Source organism: Syzygium oleosum, unplaced genomic scaffold (genome assembly GCF_021117445.2).
Source record: "Syzygium oleosum isolate NSW1041296 unplaced genomic scaffold, Sole_v2.1 Sole_v2.03, whole genome shotgun sequence".
Lineage (NCBI taxonomy): Eukaryota > Viridiplantae > Streptophyta > Magnoliopsida > Myrtales > Myrtaceae > Syzygium > Syzygium oleosum.
The window spans coordinates 1,477,094-1,492,694 of record NW_026607487.1 but is presented as its reverse complement, the minus strand read 5'-3'; the positions used below and the strand labels follow the sequence as shown (position 1 = coordinate 1,492,694).

General features: G+C 38.7%; 1 protein-coding gene across 1 annotated transcript; it reads right to left on the bottom strand.

The window, feature by feature from the left end:
- Positions 1-10,417: 10,417 nt before the first annotated feature.
- Positions 10,418-13,772, bottom strand: LOC115663247 (polygalacturonase At1g48100-like). Its single transcript, XM_030621268.2, has 7 exons — positions 13,086-13,772; positions 12,607-12,738; positions 12,213-12,446; positions 11,581-11,622; positions 11,258-11,465; positions 10,942-11,132; positions 10,418-10,816 (listed from the first exon to the last, which is right to left on the bottom strand). The coding sequence occupies exons 1-7, from the start codon at positions 13,770-13,772 to the stop codon at positions 10,418-10,420; spliced, it is 1,893 nt and encodes a 630-aa protein (XP_030477128.2).
- Between the last annotated feature and the right edge of the window lie 1,829 nt (positions 13,773-15,601).

Below are 15,601 nucleotides of genomic sequence, written 5' to 3'. Positions count from 1 at the left end.
ATTTGACACATACCGGAAGCGCTCAAATCTATCAATGAGGCAGCATCTTCGGGAGATGTCAAACATGATACGTGAGCTAAAGTCGGCAGTCATACCTTAACCGACGAACAACAAGTTCAGGTTGTTATAAGGTCTCTTCCCGACACGGGAACACATGAAAATCAATATGACACACAATGAAAATATCGTCACTTTTGATGATATTGCGCGTCATTTGGAATTAGAAGATGAGTGCCTAGAGGCTGCAAAATCCTCTACCCATGCTTATGTTGTTGAATCAGGTTCGGGCAAAGCTTCGGGCTTTAAGCGCAAGAGGAACCATAAATTCAACAACAAAGGAAAAGAGACCGATCGTGCACCCAAGAGAGCCAAGACCTTCCGATGCAAGAAGCGCGGCGGGAAGAAGGATAAGGCCAAGATGATGTGCTACAATTGTGGCAACCGGCACTTCGCTCGTGAATGCACCGAGCCGAAAAAGGTACCACATTACTCCATTACTTTGAGTAGTGCTTTTGTTTCTAGCACTGTAATGCTTGCTGAATCTCATCCAATGTGAACCGTAGACTCAGAGCAACAGGACTACGTAGCTAGAGACCGAGGAGTATTTGTGGAGTATCATCGGATACAGCCCGGAAGAAGATGGATATACGTTGGAAATAACTCAAGAGTTGAAGTGAAGGGTATCGGCACATGTAAATTAACCTTTCGTGGTGGTCGAGACCTATTCCTACATGATGTCCTCTATGCTCCGGATATTCGGCGAAACTTGATCTCCGTAGTTGTTCTTCTTAGCTTAGGTTATATTTTTAATTTTCATGGTGATTGTGTTGACATTTTATTTGGAACAGTTTATTACGGTTCTGGTTATGTATTGAATGGTTTTACGGTATTAGACATTGACTATGATGTGTACAAAGTTAATGTTGATGGTTGTTTTTCTTTAATTGCATCTTCTAGTAATGTAGAGATTGATGCAAGTACTTGGCATGCTAGACTGTGTCACATTGGGTTACAAAGAATGAAACGATTAGCAAGAGAAGGCCTTTTGGGGTCACTCGCTAATATTGAACTATCCATATGTGAACATTGTCTATCGGGAAAAAATAACTAGAAAACCATTTGGTAAAGGAACCAAGCTGAACTTCCATTGCAACTTATACATTTTGACATTTGTGGTCCTTTAAATGTGAGGGCAAGGCATGGAGCCTCATATTTCATCACTTTTATAGATGACTTCACGTGTTTCGATTATGTTTTTCGATCTCTCATAAGTCCGAAGCATTGAATTGCTTTAGGCGGCTTATAGCTTTGGTAGAGAATCGCTTGAACAAAACAATAAAGGCATTGAGAATCGATCGTGGACGTGAGTATCTATCCGAGCAATTCAAAGCTCTTTGTGATGAAAAGGGAATTGTAAGACAATTGACTATTCCTAGTACTCCGCAACAAAATGGGGTTGCGTAGAAGAAGGAATAGAACCCTTTTGGAAATGGTTAGGTCTATGATGGCGCAGCAAATCTTCCTATCTCATATTGGGGAGATGCGTTATTGATCGCTGCCTATATACTTAATTGTGTGCTCTTTAAGCCGGTTGCTTTCACCCCCTATGAATTGTGGACTGGTAGGAAACCAGACTTAAGTAATCTACGACCTTGGGGATGTGCAACATATGTTCACGATTCTTCCCATAAATATGGCAAATTAGGCCCTAGAGGGAAGAAGTGTATCTTTATTAGATACTCCGAACACTCCAAAGGGTACGTGTTCATAGGTGAACAAGCCGATGGAAGTGTGACTGAAATGGAGTCACGAGATGTCACGTTCTTAGAGAACGATTTTCTTAGTAGAGATGAGATCGATAAGGACTTCCAATTACATGAGATGGAAAATCCCGATAACACACCCACTAATGTTATTGAGGGAAATACAGATTTACCTCAACATACAAGACCTAGCTGGGAGTGTAGCGTCGCATGGCGATCTAAATTCTCAAGAAGTTCAGCTGCGTAAAAGTAATCGTAAAAGTATTCCCCGTCGTTGATTTGAGATTGAAGGGGAAGCATTTATGATTGCTTCACAAGACGATGCAGAGCCTAAAAACAATTCAAGATGCTCTCTCATCTCCCGACAAGGAAGAATGGGGAAAAGCTTTGGAAGACGAAATTGAGTCTATGAGGACAAACCATGTCCGGGACTTGCTTGATCCGCCACCCATTCGCAAGGCTATTGGAAACAAATGGATTTTCAAGATTAAGCGAGGGGCGGATGGATCCATTGAAAAGTATGAGGCTCGCCTTGTGGCAAAAGGCTATACTCAACAAGAGGGTATAGATTATGAGGAAACTTTTTCACCAGTTGTAAGGTTTGTCTCCATACGTCTTATCCTAGCCATTGTTGCACATTTGGACCTAGAATTACATCAAATGGATGTAAAGACAGCATTTCTCAATGGAGAACTAGATGAAGAAATCTATATGAAACAACCAATAGGTTTTATTGCTTTGAAGGTCAAGAGCGTAAAGTTTGCAAACTTCATCGCTCAATTTATGGCCTTAAGCAATCATCTAGACAAAGTATTTTCGTTTTCATCGAGCCATAACTTCTTTTGGGTTCACGATGATCGAAGAGGATCACCGTGTGTATATCAAACGGTCCGAGGATAAATTTATGATTTTATCTCTTTATGTGGACGATATTCTGTTGGCTGGAAATGACAAGGGTTTGGTTATAACCATAAAAGAATGGTTATATTCTAATTTTGAAATGAAGGACATGGAAGAAGCTGCATATATATTGGGAGTTAAGATTGAAAGAGATCGATCAAAGAAACTCCTTGCTATGTCACAAGAGTCTTATATAATGAATATTCTTGAACGCTTTAATATGCAACTCGTAATCCCATTGATACCCTTGTCATGCAAGGCGAAGGCCCGAGTACTAAAATGTGTCCTAAGACTCTAGAAGAAAAGAAAGAAATGGTAACTGTTCCTTACGCTAGTGCCGCCGGAAGTTTGATGTATGCTATGATGTATACTCGACCGGATATATGTCATGCTGTGGGGTTAGTAAGCCGATATCAATCAAATCCTGGTCTAGCACACCGGAAAGAAATTAAGAGGATCCCGAGATACTTGAAAGGCACTATGAACTATCGACTTTGCTATTAAAGGAGTGATCTATGCTTATTAGGATACTCCGATGCTGATTGGGGAGGAGATCTAGATGAGCGTAAATCGACGTCTGGATATGCGTTCTTGCTTAATGATGGGGCAATTTCTTGGAATAGCAAGAAACAGACATGCATAGCTCTATCCATGATGGAGACAGAATTTATTGCATGTTCCGTTGCGGTAAAAAGCGTATGGCTAAAATGTTTCTTGAAAATTTAGCCATTGTCACCGATGTCCCAAGACCAGTGACAGTATATTGCGATAGTCAAACAGCCATTACCTATGTGAAAGATCCCAAGTACCATGGTAGGACGAAGCACATTGACATAAATAATAACTTCATCAGAGATATAATAGCTCAGAAGGAAGTCGTCCTGCAATATATTTTAACCAACAGGATGGTTGCTAATCCATTTACGAAGGCTGTTCCAAGAGACGTGTTCTTGACCCACAGGATGTCTCTAGGATTACGTATAATGTGATTATGATATGTAATATTGTTGAGGATCACTGGATTATGTGTGTATATGTGTTGTACTTGTTTGTTAATGAATTGATGTTTTATCAATTAGTACAATGTTATGAGACTAGCACAAACACATATATATTGTTGAAAGGTATGTCACCAGGCAATGATTGGCTCACTCACATGAGCTGTCACATCCCGATTTTTGGGCTTGGGAAGCCGCAAGTAAATTGTAATATCCTCAATTTCAGTCCCTGGGAAATGATTATGGGTTAAGTTTGATGGTTTTTCAATCAGAACTAAATTGTCTTCTCTTGTTTTGGAAAACCCAGTTTTGGATCCTTTGTACCCCTTCGTTTTGTTATTTTTGGGGAGACTTTTGTGATCCGAATTTCTAAACACTTTATTCTTAAAAGTTGTTCCAAACATCATGAAGTTTTACATACTTTAATTTCATAATTTTTGGAGTTGATATGAGTGGTACGATGGCCTGATTTTCGGACCGTGTGAAACTGCCAAGAATGGGTATTTCGGTGATGTTCACACCGTATTTATTTTCTACAAGCTTTTCTGGGCCGATTTTGGAAAGTTTCCTTCACAAAGGTTGTTGAGAACTTCCTTTTCTATAACGTATATAAATTTGGGAATTTTTCGAGATGATTTGGATTATAGACAGAGCTTAATTTGAGAAACAAGAATTCTGTTCCAGTGAACTATTTTTAGTTTGTCTTTGAGCTACTAAAAATGGTGTTTACAGAAAGAGTCCGATTTTGTATTCTTCATGAAAAATGTTTGTTAAGGCCTTTTTTATGACATATTCAAATTTGAGAATTTTTGGAGTCCATTTACTATGTTTTCAAGTCCGATTTCGTGGAGTCCATTTACTATGTTTTCAAGTCCGATTTCGTGAGCAGTGCAATGCTGTCCGATTTTATTAGATTTCAAAGATTTATCAGTTTCTATGTGAGAACGTTGGAATCTCGGCTTGATGTCTTTTGGTGATATTTGAGGCATATTTAGAGAATTTCCCACACCGAACCTCGGGTTGAATGGGATTAACGAGCATGTTATATTTTGGGAAAACCTTCGGAGAATAAGTTAGATGTTTATGATGAGGGTTGTGATTGTAGTGCCGATTAGTCTATTTCGTGTGATCCGATTGACCCGAGTCATTTGCGTGAGAATTCAGTAAATCTAGAAGGTTCTAGAGATTATACGGTTCGGGAAATTGGTAGAAGAACCTAGAAGCCTTGACCAAGTCAAAGTTTCTCCTTCAAGCTTCCATCATTAAGTTTCATTAATGCCATTAAATGGCCCTTGAATTAGAAGCCCTATTTCATGATAACAAGCATTAATGTCCTTAGACTTTGGAGGCCCTATCATTATGGGGTACAAGGCAAGGCCATTTGGCCAAGCCAAGGGGGAGCCGTGAGAAAGAGGGCCATTCGGCCAAGGAGAGAGAGAGAGAGAGAGAGAGAGAGAGAGAGAGAGAGAGAGAGATAAGGATCATTAATGGCTTTCATTTAATTAAGTTAGACTTTGGTGGCCCTTCATGATGGCTTGCATTAATGAATCAAGACTTTAGGGCCTTCCATGATGACATACATTAATTGTCTTGAGTAGTGACCAAGAAAAGCCTTCTATTAATAGGGAGAAAGAGAGAGAGAGAGGGAGACCCTCACGTGAAGCCCCCCTTCTTCTCCTTTCTCACGCCACTCTCAAGCCATTACCATCTTGTTCTTGGTTCCTTGCTTCTTGTTTTCACGCCAAGTGAAAGAGAGAACGAGAGCCTCACCACCTAGCCCTCGTCTTCCTTGTTGTGCGGCCACATAAAGAGCTCACCGACTAGCCCGTATCTTCTTGTTGTTCGATCAAGTGAGAAAGCTACGTCTGAGGCCCGAATGTTCGTGTTCAAGCCTCACGCCAAGAATCGCCCGAGAGTCGCCGAGACTCACGTGTCCTTCACACGCCTCGTTTTCTCTAGTTCTTGTTTAATTGTTGTGTAAGTGAATTCTCTAATCTCGGGAAAGGATGATGAGATGCGTTGTGACGTGGTTTGCTTGGACCGTGTTCGGTCTTGATTGGTTATCTCTTTGGCTTGTTTATGTTTTGTGTTTGATGTTCATATCTCGAGATAGAAGCCGGAATTTGGCTAGTGATGTTCACGTGTTATAGCCATTCTTAGAGTTCTCTAGTATTTGTCGGTATGAACTTTGCTATTGATTTGCCATCGACGCCGGTGCGGTAAGGGCCGACTCATGTTAACGGCGATCGATTTATCCTCACTTGACATTAGTGTTTTCATTTGCTGAGTCTCCCCGACTCATCCCCCGTTTTTCTCTCTCAGGTCCATAGGATGGTCGAACGGACGGCGGTGACAGGGGAGAGTTTGAGCCATGTTGGAGTTCGGGGAAAGCTAGGAGCTGTGAATTCGAAGTAGTGGGCTTAGGACACCCAAGCCATAACGTTTGCTATGTGTAAATGGCTAAAATCGGCTAAGTTGGCTTGTAAATATGTTTGCGTGTCCTGTAAGTATAAGGTTTGCTTATGATGCTGTTTGTCTTAATCCCGCTGTTTATTTTAAATGTGATTGTCCCGAGATATGCTTCCGCTTGTGTTTAAAGAAAGATAATAATGAACGGGATGTCACGTTAATGATCCCGAGGTGGGGGCGTTACATGAGCAATCACCTCAAACGCTATAGTAAGTGGGTTGAGATGAGACGATATGTACTATAAATGTTGGAAGAGCAGTTTAGTACATAAAACGATTTAATGTCGCCTTGATTGGAATCAAGATGAGGTTTGTTATTCGTATGTGATAATACCGAATATGATAGTCCCACAATCATGTATGCCCGAAGGTAGCCGGATGCGAGTACTAAATTGGGCGCTGTGGAAAGCGAGCTGATATAGCACTCGGCTAAACATGAGTACGTGAGAAGCATGTGACTATGTTTAGGCTAAGATTCGTATAGTGGATATGATTAATATATGACATACGCTCTTATAGAAAGAGAAATCCACTATAGCATGTAATTCATACTACATGTGCTTTATTTGACCAATAAGGAAGATGAGTACAATTATCCTTATTTATTCATCGTGTGAGTCCTTAAGGTAATTTATAATTTACCTTACTTTGTGCCATATGTTACTTCGACTATGTTCTCAAAATAGAAGATCAATGTTGCTACTTTAGCATGTTACCGGCGGTCATGAATAGATATGGTTTTTATGGGATGTGTCGAGGAAAGCAATTGTTTCGAAATGGAGAGAGACATGAGTGCGAAGGAAGACTATTGTTGTTTTACATCTATCACATGTGTTTATTGGTCGACCAATTATTTCGCCTTCAATGGATTTCGGAAATAATTGTAAATACATGGTGTTTTTTGAGAAAAGTCAAGTATAGCCTTTAAGGGATAGGTATACTTGGACTGATGTAACAAAATATGTCCGGGCACTGTGAGACATCAATTGTTTATTTATTTTTGGGGTTGTAGCCATTATGTTGTCCCTAACAGGTGCATATTAGAGCTCCCAAGTGCGTGTGTACTCACCGGTCGCACGGCTTTCTTGCCGAGATGAATTGTTTCTAAGGTAGATGAATGTTGAATGCCTTATGTTCTTGATAGAGCATCATCAAACCCATCATGTGCGAGTGGGAGATGTTATATTTGTCGGTCCGCCCATGATATGTGTGTCCAAGGGACACCATTTGCTCTAATAAGAGGTGTGTCTGAGAGACACCTTTGAAGAGGTGCGAGGAGAGTTTCTTAATGGCAGTTAAGATAACTTCTTCGGTAGACGAACAATTGACATGAGAAAAAATTCAGAACTCTCTCTCTCTCTGACACATTAGGATTCTGTATCTACTTTGAGAAGACAATCGGCATTAACGCTATGGAACAAGAATACTTTCCTTGTGATTGTATTCGGACCAACGTGTAGTAGATTTGTTCATCGTTTGCTGGTGATTCAATATACAATTCTGGAAATTTTGTTTGGAGTGCATCGAATAGGTTAGTCGATTCTCCCTACACTCGCTTCCAACACAAACATTTTTAAGTTTAGTGCAATAAAATTAATTGATGAACCAATTCTGTTGACGTGACATGCTGAGATCCTATACGGATCGTATTATACGAATCAAGAACTGACCGATTATAATAACTAGCTATTCATAATGAAAATTTTAAGTTGAAATCATAAATATCAAAGTATAGCATTTAGATGCAAGAGTCAAATTTTCTCTTTATATTGTTTTATAGTAGATTTCTTCTGTAGAGATACTACATATATGTAATATGGATTTTATATGACATTATAGTTGTAATTACTCTCATATTTCTCAATTGCCCTAATATCTATAACTATGTTTATTTAAAAAAAAAGGTTTCTCTTAATATATTTTTTTAAAAAAAAGTATTTTCTCATTCTCTAAATGTCAAATTTTATCGTTATTATAAGAATATTTTTCTCTAAACTTTTACCTATCTTTGCGAAATCTAAACTTTAATGTGGAAAAGAGAGGACTCATTTCATAAGTGAATGTATTTAATGTGTAAATTTCACTTTTAATACGACATATCGGATTAGAATATACCGTCTTCGGTCGGTTTACGTTCTATATTTTCTTTTCCTTCTCTACGTTTTCATATGTAAATTTATTGTCAAGAACTAAATTGGCTCTTGATTATCACATGATAATATACTTTAAAATAACCCATACTAACTAAAACAATATAAGCAAAATTGGTCTTAATATGTGTTTTAAATAAAAATAAATATATATATTTTCACAAAAATCAATTTGCGGAGGAGGGTGGCTCCTATATAGTCGCTACTTGGGTCAAGGCCGCAAGGATACGGGTCCCAAGGAGAGAGATATTTTCATGGATGGGCGGCCCATGTGTAAAATTTTAAAAAAGCTAATAAGTGCATCTTAGTAAAACAAATTTAGGAATGAAACAAACTTGAAAAAAAATCTTATGGCTAAAGATACTATTTGTAAATTAAACTATACGCATTTCATAAAATTTATTATTACTAACTTGATAACTAATATTCACTTACTGACAAAAAAAAGAGCTAAAATTCGCTTAATTTAAAGAGAATAACATAACCGATAACTAAAAAGAATAAAAAAATGTATGTTACCTCGATTTAAATATTTGCTGCCGTACATAAACCAAAGGTGACCAGGTTTACCTATGGCGATGAAATTGATTTTCGTCGCCTTTGGTACCCCTCAGGCAACTTTGTCGCGCAAATTTTGGCAATGAAATTGAAAAAATCGTACCCAATGGGCAAAGAAACTAACTAGGTTTATCACCTTAGGTTTTTTTCTTTAATCTTTTTTCATTTTAAACATCTTTTATTAAAAGTCGTTTTCTTAAAATCAATTTGAGCTAAGGCAAGAATACCATGATTTTGTCACTTTGGGTCCGACCTAAGACGACGGAGTTTTATTTTTGTTGCTGTAGGTCGGAAACTTTTCCTCCTCAATATAAGGTACGAATTTATTTCGCTTTAGGTCTAACCTAAGGTGACGAAATTTCATATTTCTCACCGTAGGTTTATAATTGTCCCACCTTTAATTGAATCAATGGCGATGAAAGCAAAAAAAAATTTCGCTTAAATTTTATCCAAGGTGACAAAACTCGGTATGGCAAGCCGTTTAGCTGCCTTAGGGTGTGACAAGCCATTTTTCTTGTAGTGTGCAGTAATAGAACAAGGCTGTATTGTAATAGCCATTACGCGTAATGTAACATAATTGTAATGACTCTCATGCTGTTTGGTTTAAGTAATGTAATACTTATTACACAAGTTTGATTTAATCAACAACATATATAAGGAAAAGCCAATAGCATCATAATTCCCATCTTATCCCTTAAATCAGAATTAGATGGATTATAATAATCATCGTCTTAATTGGTCAATCATGATTCATCAGTTTAATACACCGTATATATATTATCATATATTTGTAATGTTATTTCCATTCAACAATATATTTGCCATTATAATTTAAAGAAAAGCACATGGGATGTGATTATATATTAAAGTGTTAGAATTAACACTTTATTAGGAATTCATGAGTGTAATACCCATTACATTATGAAGATATCACAATTTAATATATTACTTTCTATATGTTATTTAACCATCAATTGAGTAATATGATCTAAAGTTAATCCTACTGTATAGTTACATTAAAATGAAAATTATATTGTTACGTAATTAGTAGTATACTTGACTTAACTAACATGTAAATTATTGAGTATTAGTTAATATAATTAGTAATTAAGATGATCTTTGCACTATGAGTAATATAAGATTTACTTATGAAAATTTAGATTATCATACCTAATAGTAAGGAACTAATACATGCCTATTATAATATTCGACTACTTCTTAATGTAATAATAATTGTATACAACACAATTATCTTCACATCAATAAATAAAAAAAATATCTTTCAGTATATTATTTGCTATAAAATGTGATTATGCCAAAAATATCGTAATTGGTGTTACGATTACATAAAAATGTTAATATTAATCATAATTAATATGAACTTTAGCTGCAATTAATATAATAACGAGAGTGGGGTATGAAACAAGAAACTAAACCTATAAAATTCCTATTATATGCCTAGGAAAAAGAAGTTCTAGTGAAGAAAGCGTTGCTGTTCCTAAACAAAACTCCAACGACATGTAAACGGGGTCACTAAGCAAGTAAGACTCCGTAAGGAAAAACTATGATGATGAAAATCTCTAACATAAGTCCTGACCAGACCCGACCCCGTTGCTAGACCGCGTCCCGATCTTCATGCAGTCGATCGGCGGGGAGATCGGCGTGTTCAGCTGCCCGAAGGTCTGCCAACAGAAGGGGCCGTTGTCGTGAGAGGGGGGCTTCTGCGACGATGGCCTTAAGTCTATTGCTGACAGGGTGATGTCCTCGCAGGGCACGCTGTCGCTGCAAGCTAAGTCCACCGGTCTCTCTGTGTACGTCCCTGAGATTTTCTCGTAGGCGATGCTCCGCACCGCGACGGCCGACGATTGGTTCGTGCACATCATGTGGTCGCAGTAGTACTGGTCGATGATGATCGGCCATCGGACCTCGGAGACTCGAACGTTTGAGAACTTCACTCCGTAAACGGCGCCCGTCCCGCCCTGCATTGGACACAATGCATTCATAAAAAGATATCAAAGAGCTAGGATATTATAAATTGTCAATTTCCTTTATGATTTTCAAGGCTGCTCATCTTAATGTCGTTCGGGATGCAAGTTCTTTTTACCTGCCATGACTTTATCCTAACGCCGTTTGTCGTCCCGTGCAGATCCACGTTTTGAACAGTAATGTTGTGCACACATGCTCTAGAATGGTCTTTTCCTAAGCTTCCGATGCTGATCCCGTGCCCCGGACCGCAGTGTACATCGTGTATGTGAATGTTGGAACATCCGCTGGCAATCGAAATGCAGTCATCCCCTGTATGAAACATGGTAACAGAATCCAAATTGAGCATTCTATTAATTGAAGAAATGTAACATTCAATGTCTCTGTGTTTCCTATGGAACTTTCCTGGAACTACAGCGAGCAGAAATTTCGATTACCGCAGGCGAGAGTAGCATCATGAATGGTCACATCTTGGGAGTTCCCAAGGTGGATCCCATCGGTGTTGGGGCTGTCGCCCGGGGACGAAATGCTCATATCGTGCACGTGAACGCCGGTGCAGTGGTCGAATGTGAGGTGGAAGTTGGGGCTGTTCTGAATCTTAATGCCGCTAAACGTGACATTAAGACAGTGATCGAACCTCATTGCCTGAGCAACCAAACCATAAAAGGAATAATAAGACCATATCAATCTTTTGCATGATCACACAATTTGGCAGACTCTGGTGATTATAGCTAGGAATGTTTTTGTTCTTAGTTCTTACAGTTGGTTTGCTCCGGGGCATTGAACTCAACTCATCTTTCGCCTGCCACAAGTTCAACAAAAGAGTAAACATGGAAACATGATCAGTCGAATTCTCAAGAAATGATTTTGCAAGCCCAACAACAACACTGCCATTTATGTGTAAGTCGGTATTTAAATATGAAATATAACAAAAATGATGCGCGGAGTGCCAAGATGTTACTCGTGATCTATATTGCGATATCATGTTGGACAACTCGAGATAGTCTCCATTTACCCTTCTTCCTATAGTGATTACTTCCCAAATTAAATACTAATGAGTTCAAGGAAATCAAAATCACGTGAGAATTCAAGTCACGATTTTTGCAAGTAAATCATAAGGTAATTACGCACAAAGAAAATTCATAAGTAACCCTAAAATGTACTTATTTAAGTCAAGACAATAATCACCCAAAAATAAGAAGTCATGGACTATAGGCATCTGAAGATTTATGCATCTGAAAAATTTGCGTGTGTTCACAATTTACAAATTTTATTTGTTGCGATTAACATGGCCTTCTTAAGACAAATTAGCATCTTATTGATGGTTTAAAAATTCTATTGGAGGGTAAACTATAGATATCCTTAATTAGGACAGGCGGAGGTGCTTGTCACCTGTATATCCTCGTCCTCGTAGTCCATTTCAACGTCAGCATCATCATCGACATCGAAAAGGTCATCATTGAGATCCTCAGATTGTGAGCGGTGCCACCAAACAGAGCCTCGACCGTCGACAGTTCCGCTTCCTTGCAATGTGAAGCGACTCAGTTTGTCGAAGTGGAGCCAACGGTCTATACCATCGTCACCCCAAGCCTGGGGATCCGTCGGAGCCACTACCGTCCCATCTAGCTGAAAAATATCCAAACCAAACGGTGTTAGTGTTGATCAGAACGGATTACAGTAAAAGATCATCTTTTTGGGGGAGTTAGATACATTGCGAGTGTGTTATCTGAACAAATTTTAAAAAGAATGCACAATGCTTATATTTTTCCCGTCGCTATATCTGTACCTGGAGGATAATGTCTTCCTGACAGTGTTCACCCACGAACGAGATGGGCCCAACAAGGAACACGTAGTTTGCAGGAACCACCATTGTTGATGCCTCCTCGTTGCATGAAGCTGCCCATGCATCTTGGAATGCCTGTGAGACACAACAGAAACAGAAAAGAAAGAATTTTACTCGCTCATCTAGTTAATTCTTAACGTTAATAAGAGATCATGGAGCAATTAGGCTTTTTATTAGTGGATAGACTTATGTTGACCTGTGCCTTCTCAGTTGAGCCAGGCTAGGGATTAGATTTTAATTACTAAACTCGTCTACTCAAGTGATTTGACAAAGAAAGCCTTCCTACGTGGGACACTCAGCGTTTCATCTTTTTTTTAGCGATACATTCTAAACAAATGTCACATGATATTCCGAAGGACACTTCGAGAACAACTTAAAGAGTATAAGGTATAGAAAAGGAGGTAGAGCACAAGTGTGTCGACCTTTGTGTCGTCAGTGTTCCCATCGCCCTTGGCGCCAAAACCTAGCACATTGAAGGCAGTAGACTTGCTTGGTACTGGTGGTGTTGGTGATGCTGGTGGTGTTGGCACTGCCGGTGGTGTTGGTGATGCCGGAGGTGTTGGTGAAACTGGAGGTGTTGGCTCCGCCGGTGGAGTCGGTGATGCCAGTGGCATTGGTGGGGCTGGCGTTGGTGTGGGTTTGGCTGCTGGTGTTGGCGGGGGTGCGGGTTTGGCTGGGGGTGTTTGGGGTGGCGGTGGGGTTGGCTCTGCCATTGGTGCTGGTGGCGGATTTGGTATCGGGGGCGTCGGTTCCACTGTTGGTGTTGGCGATGGTATTTGCTTTGGGGGACCATGGCGAGGGTGGTGGTGATGGGGATGGTGGCGAGGGTGAGGGTGGGGGCGGGGCAAATAGGGCCAACGGGGCGGCGGCAAGTAAGGCCACGGGCGGTAGTAGGGGAAAGGGGGGAGAGGGAAGTAAGGAGTCCTCCAGGGTCCTCTCCACAGCCACATAGAGCTCTCTGCAGTGGAATCGTCGGCGGCGGCGGCCGCTGCTTCGCTGGATCTCCAATTAGTAACTTCTCTAGCATTGCAAACCTCACAACTTATGCACCACACTAAAAACGCAACAGCAAATGCGGACACGAGGCTCTTGAAACTCAACTTCCCCATTTCGACTTTTCTTCTTTTGGTTTGACGAGAGAATGAAAGAAGGGTGATTCTGTGCTGTGAGGTTCTTATATCAAAAAAATGAAAGATGGTATGAAGGATATATTTACTAAAAATTCAAACTGAAAGAGGATGATTTGTGGCAAACCGGATGTTAATGCCACCCCAACTTTTGAGTTTAACTTTCGTAATTGTGATGAACCGATCGAATTCAATTCGAAAATGTATCGTTTTGTGGGATTGTCTGCTAAATCATCCTATCAGTGGGACATTGTCGAAGTAGATTATCTCGTACGAGCAAAATCTTTTGTTTTTCCTCTTTCTGCGGTTCCTAGATCTTACTCCTTACTTGTCAAGAAGACGACATAGAATCCTTGTTAGTTATTTGAGTCTGCTTCGACAAATCTAGAAGTCAAGATATCTAAAAGAAGAGAAGCTGCATGTATATAGATAACGTTCATCAACTTAGTTGAAACTTGGGTATTGTCGATATATGGATCCAGATATCCCCTAAAGTCCCGCATACAAGATTTAGATTAGATAGGAGATTTGATACGTTAAATGCAAAACTGAAAGGTTCAAACTTCAAACTGTAACATGTAAGATAGAATCACGGACTGTTGTTCTATTGCCAAGCAGCAAAGGGATAACATCTGGCAGGATAAGGAATTCAAATTTGGAAGTTTAATTACTGAATCATTTCGATATGCAATCACCGTGAAATTCGTTAAGGTGCTTGAACAGCCTCGATTAAAATATTTTTAGCTAAAAAAAACAGATATAGCCAAATTAAGATTTGTGTAAAATTAGAGATTGATCTAGTCGGGTCTCCATTATATTTGTACCTTGTTATTGTCAGTGGCGCCACCAGTGACACATACATCACATCATGATTTATAGAAGAAAGGAGGGTTATTGGATAATTACATTTAGCTTGGTAATACTAAAATATCATAACTTAAGGAGACTAACAATAATATATGGGAATAAAGATTTTATAATATCATATGTGATAAGTAGGGGAACACAAATAGATAAAGTACGATAATTGAAGATTGCAGCATATTTTTTTATAAAGATAACAATGGTTTGATGTAGATGACATCGACCTTAATATATGTATGGAAAATAACGGTATAATGAATTTGATAACTAAATTCTAGAGCAGCTTACTTTTTCATTTTCAGATTATTTATCCTTTTGAGCAACTTCAGTTATTTCTTCTAAAATTTTAAAGTATGCTAAGATATCAATTGGAATTTCAGTCTACCAAGATATGAAATGAATTTTCACCTATTCTGTTCATGTGACATGTTCATTCTGCTATAGTATAGTATGATGATATTCCAGTACCCAAAAACGTATACATTTAAGCAAACATGGTTGTACATTCTTTCTATGAGGCACATCTGTAAAAATATCTGCATCAAAAGGAGCAGGAAGACACAAGAATAGATAACTCACATTATATATGAATATGTCTGATTAATTATTATATATGATTGTTGTAAACTAAAGTGATAGGATTTATTAATACCAAAAACTGTAATAGGATTTATTTATCTAACAATAACTATTATACGTTACGTATATAGCATCTGTAGTTTTTTGATTTCATTCAGTTAAGTGAACGAATTGTTGGAATGAACTATAAATTGTAAACTTGCACATAAAATAAGATCTATCTTTTATTATTTTTTTCTCTTAAAATTAAGTGAATGTGTTTACTAAATTAAAATTTATTTAAGCAATGAAATAAGCTATACTTTGAATCATAAATAATATTCTTGCAGTAATATATCATCAACAGGTGTTGTGACCGGCAGTGTCGA

What these genes read in the sequence shown, in the direction of transcription:
- LOC115663247 (XM_030621268.2), bottom strand. Translation starts at nt 13,772, where the DNA reads ATGGGGAAGTTGAGTTTCAAGAGCCTCGTGTCCGCATTTGCTGTTGCG. An exon ending in AGGAAGACATTATCCTCCAG is followed by an intron (nt 12,447 to 12,606) that starts GTACAGATATAG and finishes GATATTTTTCAG; the next exon opens with CTAGATGGGACGGTAGTGGC. An exon ending in TGCCCCGGAGCAAACCAACT is followed by an intron (nt 11,466 to 11,580) that starts GTAAGAACTAAG and finishes TTGGTTGCTCAG; the next exon opens with GCAATGAGGTTCGATCACTG.